General features: G+C 35.2%; 8 protein-coding genes across 8 annotated transcripts; 3 read left to right on the top strand and 5 right to left on the bottom strand.

Moving 5' to 3' along the window:
* Window positions 1-207: 207 nt before the first annotated feature.
* Window positions 208-2,104, bottom strand: L201_002343 (uncharacterized protein; the record flags this gene model as incomplete). The annotated part of the gene is made up of 7 exons (XM_066218120.1): window positions 208-484; window positions 630-938; window positions 1,017-1,123; window positions 1,195-1,354; window positions 1,405-1,514; window positions 1,597-1,755; window positions 1,820-2,104. The coding sequence occupies 7 exons, from the start codon at window positions 2,102-2,104 to the stop codon at window positions 208-210; spliced, it is 1,407 nt and encodes a 468-aa protein (XP_066074217.1).
* A 1,495-nt stretch (window positions 2,105-3,599) lies between these two features.
* L201_002344 (uncharacterized protein) lies at window positions 3,600-5,697 on the top strand (the record flags this gene model as incomplete). Its single annotated transcript, XM_066218121.1, has 8 exons — window positions 3,600-3,892; window positions 3,973-4,004; window positions 4,070-4,194; window positions 4,274-4,437; window positions 4,515-4,598; window positions 4,681-4,880; window positions 4,959-5,019; window positions 5,097-5,697. 8 exons carry the CDS (start codon window positions 3,600-3,602, stop codon window positions 5,695-5,697), a joined length of 1,560 nt encoding a protein of 519 aa, XP_066074218.1.
* Window positions 5,698-6,541: 844 nt separating this feature from the next.
* Window positions 6,542-7,876, top strand: L201_002345 (uncharacterized protein; the record flags this gene model as incomplete). The annotated part of the gene is made up of 1 exon (XM_066218122.1): window positions 6,542-7,876. One exon carries the CDS (start codon window positions 6,542-6,544, stop codon window positions 7,874-7,876), a length of 1,335 nt encoding a protein of 444 aa, XP_066074219.1.
* Window positions 7,877-8,498: 622 nt separating this feature from the next.
* L201_002346 (uncharacterized protein) lies at window positions 8,499-11,624 on the bottom strand (the record flags this gene model as incomplete). The annotated part of the gene is made up of 14 exons (XM_066218123.1): window positions 8,499-8,507; window positions 8,591-8,734; window positions 8,841-8,856; window positions 8,936-9,020; window positions 9,093-9,151; window positions 9,217-9,369; window positions 9,480-9,659; window positions 9,807-9,881; window positions 9,979-10,047; window positions 10,117-10,180; window positions 10,244-10,318; window positions 10,423-10,603; window positions 10,716-10,841; window positions 10,995-11,624. The coding sequence occupies 14 exons, from the start codon at window positions 11,622-11,624 to the stop codon at window positions 8,499-8,501; spliced, it is 1,866 nt and encodes a 621-aa protein (XP_066074220.1).
* Window positions 11,625-11,645: 21 nt separating this feature from the next.
* On the bottom strand, window positions 11,646-12,173 carry L201_002347 (uncharacterized protein; the record flags this gene model as incomplete). Its single annotated transcript, XM_066218124.1, has 4 exons — window positions 11,646-11,675; window positions 11,770-11,820; window positions 11,917-12,014; window positions 12,098-12,173. The coding sequence occupies 4 exons, from the start codon at window positions 12,171-12,173 to the stop codon at window positions 11,646-11,648; spliced, it is 255 nt and encodes an 84-aa protein (XP_066074221.1).
* A 522-nt stretch (window positions 12,174-12,695) lies between these two features.
* L201_002348 (uncharacterized protein) lies at window positions 12,696-14,448 on the bottom strand (the record flags this gene model as incomplete). Its single annotated transcript, XM_066218125.1, has 3 exons — window positions 12,696-13,287; window positions 13,373-13,698; window positions 13,774-14,448. 3 exons carry the CDS (start codon window positions 14,446-14,448, stop codon window positions 12,696-12,698), a joined length of 1,593 nt encoding a protein of 530 aa, XP_066074222.1.
* Window positions 14,449-15,995: 1,547 nt separating this feature from the next.
* Window positions 15,996-17,284, top strand: L201_002349 (uncharacterized protein; the record flags this gene model as incomplete). Its single annotated transcript, XM_066218126.1, has 4 exons — window positions 15,996-16,095; window positions 16,179-16,332; window positions 16,429-16,531; window positions 16,613-17,284. The coding sequence occupies 4 exons, from the start codon at window positions 15,996-15,998 to the stop codon at window positions 17,282-17,284; spliced, it is 1,029 nt and encodes a 342-aa protein (XP_066074223.1).
* A 425-nt stretch (window positions 17,285-17,709) lies between these two features.
* On the bottom strand, window positions 17,710-20,677 carry L201_002350 (uncharacterized protein; the record flags this gene model as incomplete). Its single annotated transcript, XM_066218127.1, has 12 exons — window positions 17,710-18,039; window positions 18,203-18,306; window positions 18,384-18,530; window positions 18,595-18,685; window positions 18,745-18,782; window positions 18,879-19,150; window positions 19,239-19,321; window positions 19,389-19,540; window positions 19,618-20,164; window positions 20,243-20,358; window positions 20,439-20,513; window positions 20,602-20,677. 12 exons carry the CDS (start codon window positions 20,675-20,677, stop codon window positions 17,710-17,712), a joined length of 2,031 nt encoding a protein of 676 aa, XP_066074224.1.
* Window positions 20,678-21,555: the final 878 nt, after the last annotated feature.

Below are 21,555 nucleotides of genomic sequence, written 5' to 3' on the forward strand. Positions count from 1 at the left end.
AATCTATCTCATTATATGAAAACCTGGTGCTTCATGGGTATGGAAGTGTGATCTAACCCCACTATAATCTGAGCAGTAAAGTAGTAATGAATGCTGTAAACTTTTACAAAGATATTTGAGATATATATACATATAAACTGAAATAACATTTTATTCTAACCTACATCCGGTATTGTTCTCGATAAGATTTTCCAGATAATCCCACAATCAGATCTCAACAACTGGTCCACCGTTTCCAGTTTTAGCAGTCTCTTCTTTTGATAATTTTAATTTTTCAATAGAAGAATTGATTTCATTCACATCACCATCATGATTCCATCCAGGTAAATCAGCTAAATCTCTTGCTTGTGCGGCTCTTCTAGATTTTAATGCATCACCTGAACCAGGTCTCCATTTCCATGAATTTTTCATATCTTCTGATAATCTACCTTCTAATAATTCAACTATATGTTTACCGATATTAGGTAAAAGTTTGAATGAATGACTAATATACAAAGTTTATAACAAGGATTGATTAGTATATATATATTTGACTCTCGTAATTAACTTGATCCAAATTGATTAACTAGAAAGAAGAAAAAGAGTTAAAGGAGGGAAAAAAAAAAAGGATATTTTTGTGCTCAACTTACCCAGAATCACCAGTAGCTAAAATGAAATTTTTCCATTTTGGATGTTCACAAATTAATAAATTTGAATCTGCTGTATCTGTACACCAACATAAAGATTGATTAAATCTTTTTTTATTTTTAAATCTAGGTAAAAAAGCATCAACTGCTCTACCTATACTAGCTTCAGATTCTAATGGTATAGTATCAGTAGGATGTTTAGCATGTGATCTAGGTACTGAGATTTTTTTAGGTTCTTTAGCTCCAAATGGTTGATGTTGTTTGAATCTTGTAAATCCAGGGAATTCATCACAGACTTTAATGATACCGTGTCTAAATAGGTAGATTATTCTTGTTAGAAGAATGATCAAACCTTACCCTGTTATGCTGTAGACGGTAGACAAGACTCACTCATTTGGTTCGAAGAAGAATCCAAGATCTCCGTTATATACCACAGGACAATTCTTGAATTCTGCTGTTTCTTCAGGTGTAAGTTGCATATGTGCGTATACCCATGCCTATGTATACAAATTTGTCAGGAATCGAAATCCAGCGCCAAGTTATCAAGATTACTTAAACAACGACTTACCTTTGATACACATTGCTCTTCCAAGTCAACCAATACAGAACTCCAAGCTCCAGCAGCTAAGACTACCTTGTCTGCATAGTACTTTGTACCGTCAACGGTTTCTACACCATTGACTGTTACACCATCTTCAGCAAAAAGAGGAGCTTTGAAAGATCCAGCGCTATTGTAGTGTTAGCGATGCGCTAGAAGCGGAAATTCTGGAAAACCTACCCGCCAAAACCAAAGTTTACACCTTCTTTCTTTAACACTTGACCAATACTGTTGATAGCTTTTGCAGCAGCTAACCAACCGCCATCTTCGGACCAGATAGCTTTCCATCCCTAAAAGAGGTTGACAGCATTTGGAATTCAACAATCTTATCCAGAATAAGACAGGTATACTTGCGCGAGTAAAACCACTTACCTTGATTTGCTCTGGATCTAACAATGGTGCTTTTTTCAAAATTTCTTCTTCGGTTTCTAACCATTCTGTTGTTTTTTCTAATCCAACTCCAGCTTCTATGGAAGTTTTGTACGCTTTCTTTAAATATTCAATTTCTTCAGGTCCAGATCCACAATCGAGCTAGCATATCTTGGTTAGCTGGAGTCAAATACTTACGATATTATTTCGAATATCCTGGACTTACTCTACCTGTATTGTGGAAATAAGGTTTAAACATTTCATCATTATTCCACATATCTCTAGCTTCTATACTCAATTGAACATCAACTGGATTTCTCAATCTAACACCCATAATTTTATTTAAATCATTTCCTGCTGATTGAGCAGAAGGAATTTCATATGTATCTAAAACAGTTATATTTGAAGGTGTGTAACCATTTCTTAATAAATGCAATGCGGTTGATGATCCCATCGTACCACCACCACCTACCACAATGACTTTTGTAGTTGATTTAGAACTTTGTGTCATGTTGAGTCAGATATTGTTATTGTAATAGGATAATCAAATAAAGTAGCTCGATATCATCACCAAAGATACAAATGGTAGATGAAAAGAATAACAAGAAGAAGAAGAAAAAGAAGAAGAAGAAGAAGAAGGGCAAGCTATAGATGATAGCGCTTAGGGGTATATATGTATATATGTTATTATTCTATCGTTGTATCATATTATATTCCATCATTATTATTTTATTAGCGCTACTACAACTTGAATTGAAATCGGGAATGACCGATGATCCGCGATACCGGATATCTCATTGGTGAAATTGCGGAATATTCCGCCATTGTATTCATGCTGTTATCATGTGCCGTGTAGGGAAAATCTATCATCGGTCTCGTGGTCAGCGCGTGGCATTTAACAGCCTGATATTGTGTGTACATATACCGGTTGGTAATCAGACTCAGTCTAGGATAGCTCGGTTATTCATTTAAACCGGGATCAAATTACATCTGATACTTTTTATCTTTATATTGCGGCGACAAGTAGAAGAACTGTTTCATTTTACACTTTACACTCTATTCATTCACTACGATAACCTTACTACTATTCATGTATACGTTGACAACACTTGATTGTCAACATTAACCCATAATCCGCTTTATCGGATTATACGTTTATACGTTTGGCAAAGAAGACAGCCTCAGAGGACACCCCTTAACTCGAAATAACCGAGTACTAATACCTGTTGTTCACAATGTGTTTAAAGCAGGACTTGAGATTTTAAGCGAGATGCCTCACTTACTCTTGATAAACTACTGTAGTACTTAGCTTGCTTTTCACCGCTTTAGTGGAAACCTTGATTTTGCGAGATTATGTCATTCTTATCGCTTTTTTCCCCTTTGATGAATATCGGTATTAAGGTAAAGGGACCCCCTTCGAAATGTTCTTCACAAGCTTAAAATATAGTGATTATAGTGTTGTGGGTTCATATGGGTTCATCTGGGTTCATATTGACAAGTACGGCATTATTGTTGTCATTGAGACATACTTGATCTTTCATAGTAACTATACCCCTTTCATCACCCGATCCACAAAAGTATTACGTAGTACCATCAACCTGTCCGATAAAACGGATTGTATATCACGGTGGCAAGAACAATTCCACCTACACGGATTACATTATTCTTCAATCTTCTTCTCCTCATTCCCCCATCTTCAAGGGACAATCTCCTCTAATGGGACTCCATTGTTATCGGTAAATCACCTCCGATCAGACCGAATGATGATAACAAACTAGAAGAAAACGGTATGATCATGATAAAGAAAATATATATATATACATATATATATGGACAGATATGAAATTGGTTCTTATCGAAAATGTGTTCCCTCCATACCGATTCTCACCTTTTATCATCTATTCCCCATTTTTTTTATTCAACAACGTATCGCCTTCCCATTTTGTTAAATCTCTTCAATTAGATTTCAAGGTAAACTCGAAACACTGGTGAATAATATAGTGAAGATGTCGAAAGAACTTAAACCAGTTACTGGTGGTACACATAATTTAGAAGAGAATATTCCATCAGGATTCAAGGATGCCGAAGCTGTTAATCCTATCGAAACATCTCATAATGCAGATGATTTTGATATGGTGGCTTATCAGAGGGATACACCATTATGGAAAAGAATACATAGTCACAGTTTAACACAAATGATACTTATTAGTATTCAAGCTTTTTGTGGTCCAGCTATGGCTGATGCTATTGCTGGTTTAGGTGGTGGTGGTTTAGCTACTCCACAAACTTCAAATATCGCGTAAGTGCTTTAATTATTATATTCTTAAAATATGAAAAAGGAGCGAGGTGATACTGATATGCTTCCCTTTAATATTGTAGCACTGCTATCAGTTATTCCTGTTTAGCTACTGGTAAGTTGACGTTCATGGAGAAAAATAGAAAATTTTTATGAGACTGATTTTTCATTTCGTTATAGTCTGTATGTTCGGTGGTCCAATTGTCAACAGAATCGGTACAAAATGGGCTTTAATCCTTGGTGCTTGTTCTTTCCCCATTCGAGGTGCTTCTTATTACTGTAACAGTAAATTTGGTGTTCAATGGGTGAGTTAATGACAACTTCCGTGCCAATTATCTAAGACATATGAGATTCAATCGCTGACATAATCTGTTCACATTATAGTTCTTGATCTTTGGTGCTTTCATTACCGGTAGTGGAAACGGTTGTTGGTACGTTGCTGAATCTGGTACTATCATGTCAATTGCACCAAGTGGAGCCAGAGGAAAGTATTTGGCTCTTTGGATTGTTGCTAGAAATTTGGGGCAATTGATTGGTGGTGCTATCAAGTAAGTTTATCGTCTAATCACCTAGGAAGACCCATAGTCGGTGGTTGATGAAATACTGATTGATTGAACTTTCGCAGTTTATCTAAGAACCATGTTAAAGGTCAAAAAGGAGGTGTTAGTCCTGACACTTATATTGCTTTCTTGATCATCGAATCTATGGCGTAAGTCTTTTTAATAAAAAAGCTTGAAAATATCTATCATCTCTTACTTACCATTGCTTACAATTCATCTGTAATCTCGCAGATTCCCATTCGCCTGGCTCATCAAACCTTTACACAGCGTTGTCAGATCAGATGGAACAAAAGTTAGAGTTGCTGCAAGGTTATCAACGAGAGAAGAATTCAGTTTCATCAAAAAGACAATGTCATCAAAACTCATTATATATTCTGCTCCTTGGGCCGTTTGGTCTTTCTTCTATAGTGGTACTTGGTCAACATATTTAGGTGAGTTCGAGACTCTTTCCAAGGGATATAGTACCACTTCCCGCGCAAAGCTGACAAGACAATATTCCCCATAAATAGGTACTTATTTCAGTGTACGAGCAAGAGCTCTTTCTTCCCTTGTATCACCATTCTTCTGCATGTGAGTGCGATATCGATCATATAAGCGAGATAAGCTAGAATTCAAGTGCTGATTAGAATATCTTTCAATCCGATCAGCATCGGTTGTTTCGGGTTAGGATTTATCCTTGATATGAAAGGTGTCTCACAAAGACGAAGAGCTCAATATGGTTTATTCACTGTAATCATCTTGAACACAGCAGTATACATTTGGACGATCATTATGCAAGTTAAATTCAAAAATCATAATCCTGGTAAAATCGATTGGGATGATTCATTGTATCCAACAGCATTTTTACCTTATTTCTTTGTTCAAACTACAGGACCATTATCCCAATCATACATGTATTGGTTATTATCATCTTTTGCAACAGATGCACAAGCCAATGTTAGAAATGGTGCAGCATTTAGATCATTAGAAGCTGTTGGTCAAGCTATATCATATGGTATGAATACAAAGATTAAAACTTCACCTTTAATTGGTTTCTGTGTTACTTTTGCTTTAATGGCTGTAGCTGCACCAACTATAACCATGTTGGTCAATACTACACCAGATGAAATTCCTGCGGATACTTTGGATAAAGAAGAAAAACAAAGAGAAGAAGAAGAAGAAGCTAGAAGAGAATTAGAACAAAATCAAGGTAAAAATATCGGTGATGAAAAAGATGAATACGCTACAACTACCGTCTCTAGAGTTTAGACTTTCAATATGGGAAATATTATAAACCTAATAATGGGATCATGCAATATTTGTAGAACGGAATAGTAAACGGAATATGTAGATGGACGAGAGAAATTATATTTTCAGTTGTGAAGGAAGAGTCAAGAGCTATTTTCTATTAAATTTCAACGGATAAGGTATAGGTCAATACGGCTTCTATCGCTTTTTCGGAATTATAAGTTTATGTGTAGTTAGCGTCATTTAGTATTATTAGTTTTTTGTATGCTTTCATGGTTATGTATGCTATTCAATCTCGCCAAGACCTGCCATAACAATGTCACTCTCAAAGGTTTCTTCACGCATATTTGTCAATTTGATATATGTATATATCGGGTCGATTTCCGATATATGACGGTAGCCTCTTTACTGTATTTTCAATCTATGGCTGCAAAAATACACTTTACTTTCCTCCTAACTTTCCGCAAAATTCCGATTCGTTAGCAAAACGCAAAGCGAGCTTGGATTTCTGAGTTCCTCTGCAAAGGAATAAAGGGGTTGGGGTTGTTTATCGTGGCTTGATTCTTGATCTAATCTGATAAAAAAAGAAAATTAAATCATCGGCCGGTTACGTTAAATACACTCTATCGGCCGATCTTTTAGCTTTTTCTTTTATTCTTCTACAAGTATAGTACGCGTTGTTCTGATTTTTACTGTTGATAATTCCTTCTACCTTTTTTTCGCATTCTTTATACTAGTGATGATGTGATTGTCAATAAATCTATATAAATAGTATGGTCCGTTATGGGAGGGGGTTTATGGGGATTAAAAATATACCTTATAACCCCATTCCCCATCTTCATCGATACTTAGATTCAATCAAAAAATGCCAATTGCTATACCCACCACTTCCACTTTGAACGACGCTTTGTCAATCAAGACGACGAAGAAAGGTTATTCACTTCCATCATCATCAAAGATTCAAAGTAATCCTTTGCCTATAGATGTAATTCGTCGAATATCTCAACATCTTGTCAATGATGAATATCTTAATACAGTATCTAATATACAAAGATGCTCAAAGGAATTATATTTTGCTATTACACCTATATTATATAAAACTTTACATATTCAACAATTCAAATCGGATTCTTTACTATCTTTTCCTTTGGGACTAGAACAATATTCAAGAATAGAAGGAAAAGGAGGATTAAAAGGTGTCAATATCAAGGATAACGAAGATAATCAAGATGATCAAAATGACGATGATTTATTTAAAGAAGAAAATACTTTGATAAGACGATTAAAATCTTTTGAATATGTTCAAAATTTAATCATACATTCACTTCCATCTGATGAAATATCAGAAAATTTCAATAAATATATCAAAGATTTATCATTTATAATATTTCCAAATCTCAATTCATCAGTTGAATTATTACCTCAAGCATTAGATGATTTAAGAACTTGGGTACCTCCTACATACACGTATTATCATAATCAAAGTGATTTACAATTACAATTACCCGCATTTTTAAAAATGTTAATTAAAAATTCAAAACCTGAAAAATTATGTATAGCATTTAAAAGTTTATTATCTGAAAATTGGGAAAAACATCGTGATTTAACTTTACAAGGTCAATATCAATTAATTAAACGATTATCAAATTTACATTTATCATCTACTAGTCATCAATCATTATGGGGAAAATCATTAAAATTTGTTAATATACATAATATTGTTCATCAAATATTACCTATTTTCCAGAATTGTGAAAATAATTATTTTTTTCAATCACATTTGATAGGTACATCAGCAAATCCAATTTTAGTTAAACCTGGTACAAAAAAATCAGTTTATTTACCTGGACCAGAATATTCTTATAGATCATGGCAAATAATCAAATCAATTCAACAATTATTTCCATCAAATGTTAAAAATCCTTTACAAGTCATCGAGAATACAAAATGGAATTTTATTAATTCAAATGGACATATCGCAACTAAATCATCTGACGATGATGATGATGATGGTTATTGTAGTGTAAATCATAAACAAGTTTCAAGATTGATTAAAGATTCGGTTAAATTTGATTTACCTCAAGATCTACCTATGAGACAAGGTTTTGATAGGTCCATGATAAATCGATTGTTTGATCAGATTCATTATTTGGATGATGAAGAAGTGGAATGTAAAAGTTGTCATGGTATGTCTATTTGAACCATTCTTAATTCTGAATATCTATATTTGTCAGAGAGAGACTAAACGGATTCCCCTTTCTTTTTGTATCATAGAAACGTCTCATACACTTCCACAAATATCCACCATAGAAGATATTTCCTGACATTGCGAGTCATGTGGAACATACCACAAAGACTCTACCCTTCCTACCGCTACTCCTCCTCAAACAAAAACTCGTCCGACATTACCACGAACACGATCTACTTTCTGTAGAAGATGGCATAATGGCCTACCGAACCAAGCTATAATGAACTCTAAAAAGGTTCTGCCAGTTGAGATTAACCTAGTACCCAAACCTAGATTCGAATTTGACTCGACGCGAAATCTAATCATGTGTTAGTCAATTAACAAGATTAAATAGAATGACACTTCCTAAAAATTCTAAGAAGCGAGATTAATCATCCAACTTGGTCTGTTGTATCGGATGAACGGCACCTACAAGGCATTTCATCATTTGCACATTGCAGCTTATTAATGTTGTATTTTTGTGTTTTGGAGAATATCTCTAACAATGCATTGTAAGGTTAATCATGGATATAGCATATATATACTGCATATTCGAGGTGAATGCGAAATTATAATCAATTTTTTGTCCAGATAATCACAAGGTCTATACCATAGACAGTTATCAGTGAACAGACTTCTCAGCACAACCCGGACGCTGTACAGAAAATCAGGAATGTCGCAACTCACTTGTTCAATCTCCGATAAAATACCTAAGAAATCTAACAAATATGCACCTTCTCTACTAACTGGATTTTGTGAATCTAAAGCATCTAATAAAGCTACAGCTACATATCTGACTTTGTTCACTAGGGAAGGACCATTCACGGCGAGCTATTCGATATGAGATCAGGGAAACGATAATATCAGTATGCCTACTTGAGATACGTGATATGTGGCAAGAAACGGAAAATATCGAAATTATACTGGGTAAACTCACATTTTGAATTGGTATGCTGTTGAAGAGATAAATGATTGAATCAGTTTGGCATACACCTAGTCAAATACGTAATCGGAAAACCCGCTGAAACTCACCTGTGCAAAGCTTGTAACAGATCTAATATAATATCCTCATACCTATCTTGTCTTCCTGTAATCAATGACAAGAATCTCGCAGTAGCTGGGATAATGGAATTTGAACGAATTAGCTTTCATAGATTAATCATACGATTGGGAATTGTTTTTGACTCACCCGACATTGAATCTGTTCCATCGGGATTGGCTTGTTCAATGATTTCATTTCTACATTTTCTAATGAAATCAAGGTTTTATTAGTGTTATCGTTAAAAAAATGTATGATCAGAGCTACTACTTACAGTAAAACATAACGTGCTAAAGCATGAGTGACGTATATATTACCTTTCAAAACTAAGAAAGATTCCTTTGCGATAGAACGAGTTTGATAAGCTTGTGAGAAATACACATCTAATTGAGCTAATATGTCTTGTCCCCATTCTTGATTTGTTTCCCTAAGAATAGAAAAAGGTAAATGAAAAAAAATTGTCACAATAAGCAAATGTGATAAATTTTGTATTATTGTTTGAGAAAGTTTTGATGAGAGAATTGGTAAGATCCTTACGGTATTTCTAATGGGGCTGATGAATCCTCTAATTTCAAAGCAGATGGTATATCTTGTAAGACTGCTTTAAGATCTTCTGATATTGTCTCTATACGCCTCAAGTACGATAAAATACTCTCAGGTGTTAGAGGTAATTCTCGTCTTACTGCACGACGTAACACAAGTGCGTGTCCTACAATTCTGATACAGTCAACGAAAGTCAACCGTCGACCTTATAGCTTTTTTCGTTCATACTAGACTTACTTGAAGATCCTTGTAACGATACTGAGTCGCCGATAATGCGATCAGCTGTGGGCATCTTAGCAAGAGGTGTTGAATGTTACTCACTTGAACCCAGCAATAGTGGAAGTAGCATGTACTGGATATTCTAGATATTCCGTGCGAGTTATATAATCGTCATCCCTGACGACAATTGTAAATCAGCTTGGGTATGACCGGTGAGATGATCGCAGCTAGTACAACCTTTCTCTCAACAAATGGGGTTGATTGCAAAACTTACACTTCTTTAGGCATTAGAGTATCACACTCTTCGGTAGTTATAAAGATCGGACGATCCCTTAGACATGCACTACAGAGACGATCAATATGGATACTAATTTATTCTCATATAAACGAGCAATGAAATATGTGTACTTACGCAGATTTATCGGACGTGAAGATTAGAGCAAACATTCTTCGTCTTACTTCCGTGCTTATAGGATCTAGCAGAGATAAGATATTCAGGTAAGCATTCATGAAAGCACAGTGATATCTGTAAGCCTTACCCAATCCAACATAACTTGACTCTCTGTGTAATCCCAAAGATACACCAAGCTGCAGTGCTTCGCCTAAACACGCCGCTGCGTAGAGATAATCGATTAACAAATTAGCGATATGCCATTCGCTATTTGATGTCATGTGAAACCAATCCCTTCAGAAGTGTATATTTGGCAAGAACACATACCTTGTGCACCTAATCTACCAGAAACCAAATGATAAACAGCATCCAGAAATCTAGTGATTACAAGCTCTATTGTAGGTGGATCATATGTACTTAAAGAGACTAAACGTGAAACTTGATAACATCTATTGGCTACATCACGCGCTGGAACACCATTTATCGGAGGTAAAAGTGCTTTTGGTATCTGTTAAACAGTAAAACATCGATATTAGTCTTCCCTCCGCGGTACGGAAACTTTGCATGCATCTTCAAACTCGAGGTTATATCCAAATTGGTAGAACTATATGCTAACTTACCTGGACCATAGCAGAAGCTAGTACACTTAAAACCAAAGCTAAAAAAACAGGATCTTTTTCATCTCTTCTAGCTTCTACTTCCATTAAGAATGTTGGACGATGAAGACAAGGAGTTAAAGGATGTACCTATATAGTAAAAGGTCAAATATGTTCAGCACAACCGCCCGTGATGATCAACGGGTCATCATCCAGATTTAACAGTCCTCTTCAACTACACTCTTTGTTTAGGAAAGCTGAAAGGGAACTGAAATCTGTGGAAACCATAAGATGTAAACTCACATAATCAAAGAATAAAGAAAATATATACATAGCAACATCTCTAGATAAAACATTTTCTAAAGAATTGAAATTTGTTTCATGTAAATTACGACTATAGTTATGATGATTATTATAATTAAGATTATTATTATGATTGGACTGATAATAGAAATGTGATTGAGGTGATAAATGAGAAATTGGTGATTGTGAATTTACTGTATTAGGTGAATGTGAATGTGGATGACCAATATTGTTTTGATGATGATTGTGATGTTCATGTTTATATCTATCATCAGGTGAATAATTATGTTGAGGATTATAAGGGTAATGTTGCTGTTGCTGTTGCTGTTGTTGTTGTTGATTAGGTGAATAAGGATGTGACGGCGGCGGGTGTTGTATATGCGGATATGGATTTGAAGCGACTCTTGATATCGAAGCAGAAGCAGAACCTGATCCGGGCGATGAAGTTAAATTTTCTATAGATATTGAATTTGATGTTGAAGGTGATAAACCATTGTTCATGATGGAATTACCATTTATAGTACTATGGCTTTGAGCTTGAGCTTGAGCTTCAGCCGCTAAACGTTTCCTGGAAATTACGAACCAGAATTCAGTTAATACTTTGGTGTATATCAGGAAATTTCCCCTCATGTCTCTTTCGACAACAATGACTTACTTTAGGTATTCACTAGGTGGTCCACGCTATGTACGAAAAAAAGAAGAATAAATATTAGGTTACAATTGTCATATTTTGAAAAGAAAAAGAACAAGTAAATCACTATATTATTCTACTCACCCTTTTAGGTCTCCATGTTGTCGTACATTCTATACCAAGATTACCGCATTGCTATTTTCCCCTCAAATCAGATTATTGGCCTATCAGCTTTTAAGTCCCATGTTGCTCAGATTCTATCCCATAGTCACCATCAGGAATATTATTCACCTTACAAGGAGGTGGAATACCTGAATCTGAAGGACTACTACCTTCAGCAGGTAATATACGATCACATCTTATTTTTCGTGATCTACATGCATCACAACCTGAATTTTGATTATGATTGTTAGCTACATATTATTTATTGAATTGAAGCGGAATTGATTGGGAAAGCAAGAAGTGGACCTACTATTCAGCTTCTTAGGAGCTGGTATAGAAGAAGAAGTTGAAGCTTTTGAAGAAGAAGCTTGAGGTGATGATGCCATTTGAAATCAGTCAATGCCGGTATAAACTGTTTCCTAAAGTACGCAGATAGAGAGATAGATATACATCTCCGTGATGATTAAAAAGCTGAAATAGACTGAATGTGTATCGTAAGTTTTAATGATGATCGACTGCTGATCCATTCACTGACAAGGTGTAAAAGCTCAACTAGTGAACCTTTGAAATTCTATATGACATTACCTTGATCTCTTTTCATGAATTTTACTTTCTTCAGAGGTACAATTATAATGATCGGTCGGAAAAATAACAACAACATTCATCAAAACAAACATGACGCGAAGACGTTGTCCTTACGTAATGAAATAGTAATAATAAACTTACTCTCCCTATCGCATCATTGTAAGGAAGAGGACGAAAAGGTCGTTCATTGAAATATGCATTAGCTTGATAGAAATTTACACTTGGTATGTAGGCCAGTACAAGATGAAGATAGATTATGGGTTTATCAGCGTTGTACAACATGTAAAAATTCAAAATCCATGTAATTTCGCTTAGTAATCATGCTAAAAATCTAATGGGTTTCCATCTACGTCTTTTGCACCATCTACTCTATCTAAGATTTCTAACACTTGATCTACTTTGTTCATTCCTGGTTCCTGTATTACTGAATCTAGTTCTATATCTCTTTCCATCTTTATACTTCCTCCCTTTGTGTTGTTAGCTGATGATTCCGGTTCGGGAGAAGGTTCATCCTTAATTCTTACTAAACCAGCTTCCAAATCAGCTTGAGGTATATCTTGATTTTCATCATAACCAATTTCAATTTTTGGTCTACTTTCTTCATCGATATTTTCTTCTTGTTCTTGTTTAAAAGTGAACAAAACTTGTTTTCTGTTTTTAGCATCTACATTCGTTATTCTACTTGGACATAATTTCTTTTGACCTAATAAACATAAATCACATCTTGGTCCAACAGGTAAACAAATAACTTGACCAAAGCCAACTAACATTGGATTTATAGATTTATGTAGATTTGATGGTAACCACGATTGTAAATTTAATCTTGTACCTTCAGGTGTTGTCGTAGGTGGTTTATGCCATTTTAACCTATTCGTTATTCTATGTACATGAACATCCACTCCTATTCCAGCGTTTCTAATCAAAATTAAAAAGGGAGGATTAATAACAGATACCTCTCCTCTGTCGTTCAACAAAATTATGATAGAAAAGGTGAACTTACATATCCCAAGCACATTGTAAAGCCAAAAAAGCCATTTTAGGACCAACGCCTTTTAATTCACATAAACCTTCTAACGTTTTAGGTACATCACCATCTTCTTTGTCTAATAAATGTATTGAAGCTTCTTTTATATAATCTGCTTTTCTACGCCAAAATCCAACTTTATTTATCAGTTGTTGTATCTCTTCTATTGGAGCTTCAGCTAATGATTTAGCCGTCAATCCACCAGGGAGATTGTCATGTAAATTTGTTACAGCAGCTGAAGTTACTGGATCTTTGGTTTGTGAAGATAACATTAATGAAATTAACATGTGAAATCGAAGTGTCTAAGGTATATATAATAGAACAGTGACGTCAGCTGTTGTGAAGACAAAGTAGATCCATAAAAGTCTAGAAATTACCTTTGGATCGTCATTAACTACAGTTCTAGGTCTATCACAACCCATATTATCCACAGGAGCAATTATACCTTTTCTCATATGTTCTATCAATTTATATTGTTCTTCCCATTTTGGAGGAGCAGGATGTGGTTTATCTAAAAATAATTGTGGTAATGGTTTTTTACGCGGTGTTTTCGAACTTGAACTTGGACTTTCATTATTTTCAACAGATTCCACTTTTACTGTGGTTGGTGTCCTTCTCTTTTTACTACTCCCTGTATCATTGACATTATCATTTCCATTACCATTATCGTGGCTGCGTTTTTGCTTTTTACGTGGAGATGGTGTTATAAGGGTTTTATATTCGTATTTCGAAATATTCAGTTGCTTCTTCTTCTTATTAGGTGTAGTGGCTATCCCAGAGGCCTCATCGAGTTGTTCATCGGTATTCACGATATCCACTGTTTTTGGATTTGGATTAGGTAAAGAATTTGTTACTGATCTTGTAGATCGACGTAAGGAAGTAAAATAAGGTGAACTTGAATTCGAAGCTGATTGAATTGTAGATAAGGGTTCAATCATCTCATGATTCTCAGATTTGATCGAAAGTGGTGCAAGAGGTGAAGGTGATCCATCTGTTGTAATCAAGCTGATTCTAGGATTCAAAGCTGATCTAGTTGATCTGAGAGGTGCCATCTTGTCTTGAACAATGGTGAACGAAAAAGGCACGTCTATAGCTTTGATCGTAGATAAAAATCGTATAGTACTGCTAAAAGTTGATGATAATTGCCCACCGTTGAGAATGATTAATTGCGAAATCGATGGTTTATGATTGGCATGATATGAAATGAGATCATCTCTTCATCAAGCGCGATATGTAAAATGGTTTCCGACGGAATAAAAGCAAGAGGTAAAAGCGGAGTAGAGCGCCTAAAGGATACAACGCGGTGATGATCTTTGCGTTTGATGATTACTGTAAAGGTACGAGTAGCCATGTGGTGAAATATTGGTTGATCGGAAGTGACGTATATCGATAACTGTGACTGACTGTAACTACCTTGTGTGTATTTGAAATGGTAACAGATCATTCACAGATAAAAATACGGTCATCCGAGCCCGTCTGACCTTTTCATCATATTCCCCATGATCTCTCTTCTTACAGCTACATTGATATGATAATCTCACGGTCAGTATATAACCTACCACCGACAAATCACCATCAGCCCGCTTTGACCGTTGACTAATAATAGCCTTAATACCTATTTTCCAATTCTCAATTGATAAATAAATGACCTTACCGTTACTCAACATCATCATCGGAGAATTAAAGTTTACTGGGTAGATTCCAATGAACACAACGCAACGATGAGATCAGCTTAGGTCAAAGATCTTGTGTTATGTGTAACCAATCGACACTGACTAACTAGTACTAGTGTCAATTACTGATACGTGCTTTGTTTCTCATCAGAGATCCTTTTCGGCTTATCTTTTCCAGATCTGTGAGGATCATGCTACGAGCACAAGGACTGCACTACTCTCTATTGTATGCTATGATGAGGCAGTATGCTCTTTCAGTGCAACTGTCAACACATATACAAGCCGAATTTTTCATTATTTTTGCGTTTTTTTGCGATGTTCGGGTTTCCGAAGATAACAATAAGCTTGAGATTGTATTATTGTACGATGGTTATGTTAACATACAAACGATGGGCGGGGATAAAGTTAAAATTGACCTTGTTATCATGACGATTTCTCTTAAGATCTATTCCGTAAAATCTCTTCAGGAACTAGAATTTTAAACTATTTCAATTCCACTGTATTAACCTTATTACAAGTATATCCTGTACGATAGACGGGCTTAATTGATAAGATGACCGCTAATCCGCGTTTTTATTTTCACACATTTCTTTGTATGAGTACTGTACGAATACTACTTTGAGTCACGATGAAAGCAGTGCTGTTCGCTTCTGTTTTTGCTTTACTCCTTGAGGTCTGATGTGACCTTGGAATGATCGAAGTGCATAGTCCAAAAAGGTAGTCACCAATGCATGTCCAGCTGTGAAAAATAAAGATATATAAAGACTTGAAAGTCTCTGCTTTTTTAATTTCGAGATTTTCCCATTCCATACAACTCAACTTCAAATATCAAGACCAACATAAGAACCATCAAACGCTTTCTACTTTCTACTTTCTACTTAACTACACTTTCAAGTTCCAAACAAACAAATAAACACTTTATCAATATGGCTTCAGACGATAATCACACCGATTCTTCCAACTACGGTTACATACCAACTGAAGCTTGGTGTATAGCTTTTATTGTTTTATTCTCTGTATCAGCTCGTGAGTTTTTTTCTCATACTATTAATTATGTTAGTTAAAATAAAAAGCTGATACAATGTTTTTACTTACTCATGAAAATTTAGTCGTCCATTCATATCAAGCATTCAGATCTAAATATTGGATTATTTATCCAACTTTAATTTTAGGTGCTTTGGTTGAAATTTTAGGTTGGTCAGGTAGATTATGGTCATCAAGAAATGTTTTATTATTGACTCCTTTCTTAATGCAAATCTCAACGTAAGTTATTTTTGAACCTACTAGGCAAAATCTAAAAGAAATTGGCCTCGATTCATTGACTGACTGACTGACCTATCTCATGCTTCTCTCTGATAGTTTAATCATGGCACCTGTTTTCTTCTCTGCATATGATTATGTAGTTTTAGGTATGGCAATTAATAAGTTAGGTCCACAATATTCACTTTTACAACCTAAATATGTGAGTTTGTTTGTTAACGAACGAATGAAAAGAGAACAGTACTGATATATACAATTTATTTCTACTACTTTCTTATCACAGTATTTCGCAACTTTTATTACTGCCGATGTAATTTCATTAATACTTCAAGCTATTGGTGGAGGTAAAGCATCATCATCAGCTGCTGAAGGTGCACCAACACAATCAGCAACTAATATAATGGTTGCAGGTATAATATTTCAATTAATTTCAATGGCAGTTTTTTTAATTTTAGGTGTAGATTTCATCATTAGAGCAAATAGTGAAAAAGCTTATTCATTTAGATTAAAACAAATTGAAAATAAAGCTATTAAAAGAAAACAAAAAGAAGCTAATGGTGATAGTGAAAAAGCAACAAGACGATCAAGTGATCATACTTTAACTCATACAGAATCTGATGAAACTGTTATTGGTGGTGGACAACAATCAATCCTTAAGAAAGAAACCCAAAATGATTTAGAAGCTCAACATATTTCAGAACATAATGAACATTTACATATTAGAAATTGGTGGATCTTATTAGCAGGTGTTTTATTTTCATCAACAATGATTTTAATTAGAGGTATTTATAGATCAATTGAATTGGTTCAAGGTTGGGATGGTTATTTAATTACAACTGAAATGTATCAAAATATTTTAGATGGTTTAATGATGTTATTAGCTGTTGGTATTTATAATTTCATTCATCCATATTATTTATTACCTAGAAAAACTAGTTGGAAAGGTTATCACTAAACGTTACAAAATCTTCAGTTGGTTTTTTTTCCTGAATCAACCATTCAATACTAAAACTTACTCGCTCAACTACACCAAACAATTACTAGATGAAACAGAGAAAAGGGAACGGGAAAAGTCAATAACTTCATGCAGAATGGACTTTTTTTTTTTAGGTTTGAACTAAAGTAATAAAGTATCAAGTATAATATGATAGACTTGTAATATTTCATGCACTCATGCAATTTAGAATGTATTTTTAGTTTCCTTTTATAGTCAACATAGATGGTCTTCCGTTATTCAATAAACATTATACACGGGTGTTATGTATATTTATATCTATATTCATCCTTCTCTTTCTTACATAACTGTATCAATCGTATAAAAATGTTAATCTATGTATTTATAATATGTATTCATCTAAACTAAGCTCAGTATTGACACGATCATCGTGATTTGTTGTTACCCTCATCATCGTCCTCATCATCACTATCCTTATATCCATCTTTCCTATGTTGATGTTTCTTATGTTCGCCTTCCTGTTCATCTTCTTCATCACTATCTTCACCCATAGCGAAAACTACATTACCATCTCTACCACCATGTACCAAACCTGAATGTTCATCTTCATCATCATTTTGATTCAAAGGTCTATGTCCACCTACACCTAACCCTCTTCCAGCTTCCAATGAATCGATCTCATAATCTTCTGCATCAGCATCACCTTCATCTTGTGCAAGTTCTTGTGACATTGAGAATTGTACGTTATCTCTGGTCTATATGTGGGGTAAGGGGTACAATGGTCAGCATATAGAGTTTAGGACAGTACCCAAAAGTTTGATGTTTACAACCATTCCTAATAGAAGGCGCAACAGGAAAGGGAGAAGAGAGAGGTCACGCGAGGGGTCTTCAAAGAACAGAGGTTCGAGCTACACTTACAGGTCTCCATAACCAAGCAATAGCAGCGAAAGCGCAAAGGTAGATAGTAGTCAAAGAACCATCTAACAATATCCATCTATATCTCCAATTATTAGGTGCATAATCTGAATCATATCAAAAAGTCAGCTTGTGATTTCTGTGTGAATATATGCGAGAGAAAGCTGAATGTTTAAGAACATACCTTCATCAAGTCTATTCGATAAACTCATTGAAGAAACCACAAAGAAAGCTGCTACAGCTATTACAGATATGATCAAGATTCTCCATAATCTCTGGAACATCTGTAATTTGTATCTTTGTTTTCTAGCTTGTAAATGCATGATTGTACCTGAGATGCAAGAATTCAATATCAGTTGTTTGCTCTGACGAAAGCATTCACTAAGACAGCTTACCATTCAAAGAAACGATAATCCACATTAAGAAAGCGGTAAGAGTCATTGCAAGTGGGAAAATCAAGAGTAGTACGGTTATGAGGGATGCACTCTGCGAAAATAGTCAGCAATGTATTGTTTTAACGGATAGCATTCTCAGTAATCACTTACATCTAATTCAACTTCAACAGTACCAACAGAGTACATGACTATATTTACCATAAAACGCCTTACTTTATTAGCCTGAACGGAGAAAATTCAAATTACGGAGAAAGGAAAAAAGGGAAAGGGGAAAATTGACGTACCACCAAAAACAAAATGTGCTGCAGTTAAAACCCTAACTCTAGTCATAACAGTACCTAAACTTTGAGTTACGACTGATAATCCCATACTGACAATTAACAATAAAAAGAAACTTAAAGAATTTCTTGCTGCATTGAAGATTGAGATAACAAATAAGAAAACAATTGATGTTGTACCTCCACCATGTTTATTGATATATCTATAATAAGCAAATTGAGCTAACATTTCAATAACTAAAAATACTATTGTACCGGAAATGTAATATTGCATTGGACTATGTGTGCGTACATGACATGGAGAATTAGCTATCTCCTGTAATGGCGCATAATCACTAGCTAAGATATTACATGGCAAGAACTTACAGTAATTCTCTTAAATGATTCACACAGAGATAAGCCCAACCACACCCAAGCACAAAGTAAACTAAACTCAAGATTGCGTAGAACTGATTTATCGATCACGTTCGTTAGCAGGAATAACAATGTTAAATAAAAACGACTTGGTGTACTTACGTTGATTTTTGGGTATTCTACAGCAGGTAATTCACCTTCAAAGGTATTTTTGAACAGTACCAAACCAGAATATTCTGCATGAGTTGGACTTTGACGAACATCAAGTGAATTTTCAGATCTTTTGGTATTTACCAAAGTTACAGGTACGATACCTATTCATTGATATTTATAGGTTAGCCAATTCACGGATGAAGGGTTTTGAAACAGTATAACAGTCCGGCTAACTTACCAACGCAATAATAACCTGTCTTAGCTACTGCATAATTTATAGGAGCTGAGTATACTGGTACAGCCGTTGAACCAGAACCAGAAGTATCACTACTTCCACTACCAATACCTGTAGTTGGAGATTCATCTAATTGATCTGGTGTACCCACGCCGAAATCCTCATCATCACCTTCACTCAATTGACGTTTAATTCTTAATTTGAAACCGTCTTCTAGAGCTTCAGCAAGTTCTTCAGCTTCTTCTTCAGCCTCCGCTTCCTCGATTTCAGCTTCAATATCAGATATTCCAGTTTCTGATGCTAACTCTGTTGACGATGTAGTAGTACTGGTTGTTTCTGAAGGGAATTCATCACTTTCATCTTCTTCGTCTTCTGGTGTTGTAGGTGATGGAGTCAAAGGGAAAGAAGATTGTGAGAATTGTAATGGTGTTGTGAATATTGATGTTGAATCTTGAGTTATACCTTCAGGTAAAGAAGTTATGAATCTACCTAATTCACTTGATAAACATAATCCTGAACGAACGGCTGAAGTTGTACATATATATGTTCTCTGTTTCAATCCCAAAATTGACGTTAGGAAATTTACATATGTTAGACTTACTAGAAAAGGATATAAAGTTTCACTTACAGGTTTTTCATCTCCATCTTCACTATTTCCAGGTGTATCAATTCCTAAATAAGGTACATCTTTCCATTCATATATAATTAAAGCTACTTGACCAGCTGAAGTAGAATCGAATGTCACTTTGAGCAGAATTTAATAAAGTCAGCTTATATATTGATTTATATATACGGTATAGCTGAATGGAAGCAGCTATACTCACCATCTATATACGCGTCTTTACCTCCATACATTCCTGAACATACTTCCCTCAAAGAATCCGTATCACTTATAGGGACTAGACAGCAAGAACGACGTAAACATCGGTAAGCTTTCTACGATCATAAGGTAGATAAAGAATGTCGTTTAGATAGATAGTAACTTACCTCTGAACGCATTCACCTGTAACCAGAAGGTACATACTGTAATGAAAGCTAGAATGCTTGATGCTTGAAATGTCATGTTGTCGGATTCCAAGAAAGGCCTAGTTTAGCGACGTTGACGTCTACAAGGACCAGCTTCTCGAGATCTGGATACCTAGGTGAGGTTGAAACCTTGTTCAAGACTCGTTTGACCTGTGGCTGTGATTTTATAAGAGAAAGGAATAAGATACTGTAACTAACAACTGCGGACATATGCATGCTGGAATGAAATCTGATATAATATATGAAATCAACTTTGTTATCATCATAATCAATCAGCTTAACCGCGCCAGAACACGTGCTGATATCTCTCCGTAGCTTTCATGTGTTACGTTATCATAATCCACAGTACTCGTATGTGGTATTTGTGGCTCAAGGTGTATTATAACTTGAAAGATTAGAACATCCTGGTACTCGCTACCGTAGTATAAAGCATGATGATTATTTTGTTTGTAAGGTCAGATAAGACAAATGAGATCAACAAATTTGGCAAAAGCTTAGATCTAAAGGAGGTCAGTGCGTAATATGATGATTGCGCGAACATTTGTGCTCCCTCAACAATCGTGGTTGCCATTTCTTTCCTCCCTTTCCTTCCTTCTTCCTTTTTCTCCGTTTCTCATAACTTTTTGCTTTTCTTTTCTCTTTTCTCTTTTTCTCTATCTAGCGAAGATCGATAATTTATACCTTGAATCCGTAGGGCAGATAATCACTCAAAATGACTAGCGAGTCCAAATTCATTAACAGTGTAGGTAAAGAATATCCATACCATCCGAATTTCAATTTTAATACCGGTGATTCAGTCAATATCGTCAGCTCAGATGGAATAGCTTTTCTTATTAATAAGGGACTATTGGAGCATACAAGGTACATACAAAGGTTCTCCTAGCATTTACATGGGTCGCTTGACAGTATCCGCTT

Source organism: Kwoniella dendrophila, chromosome 3 (assembly GCF_036810415.1).
Source record: "Kwoniella dendrophila CBS 6074 chromosome 3, complete sequence".
NCBI classification, from domain to species: Eukaryota; Fungi; Basidiomycota; class Tremellomycetes; order Tremellales; family Cryptococcaceae; genus Kwoniella; species Kwoniella dendrophila.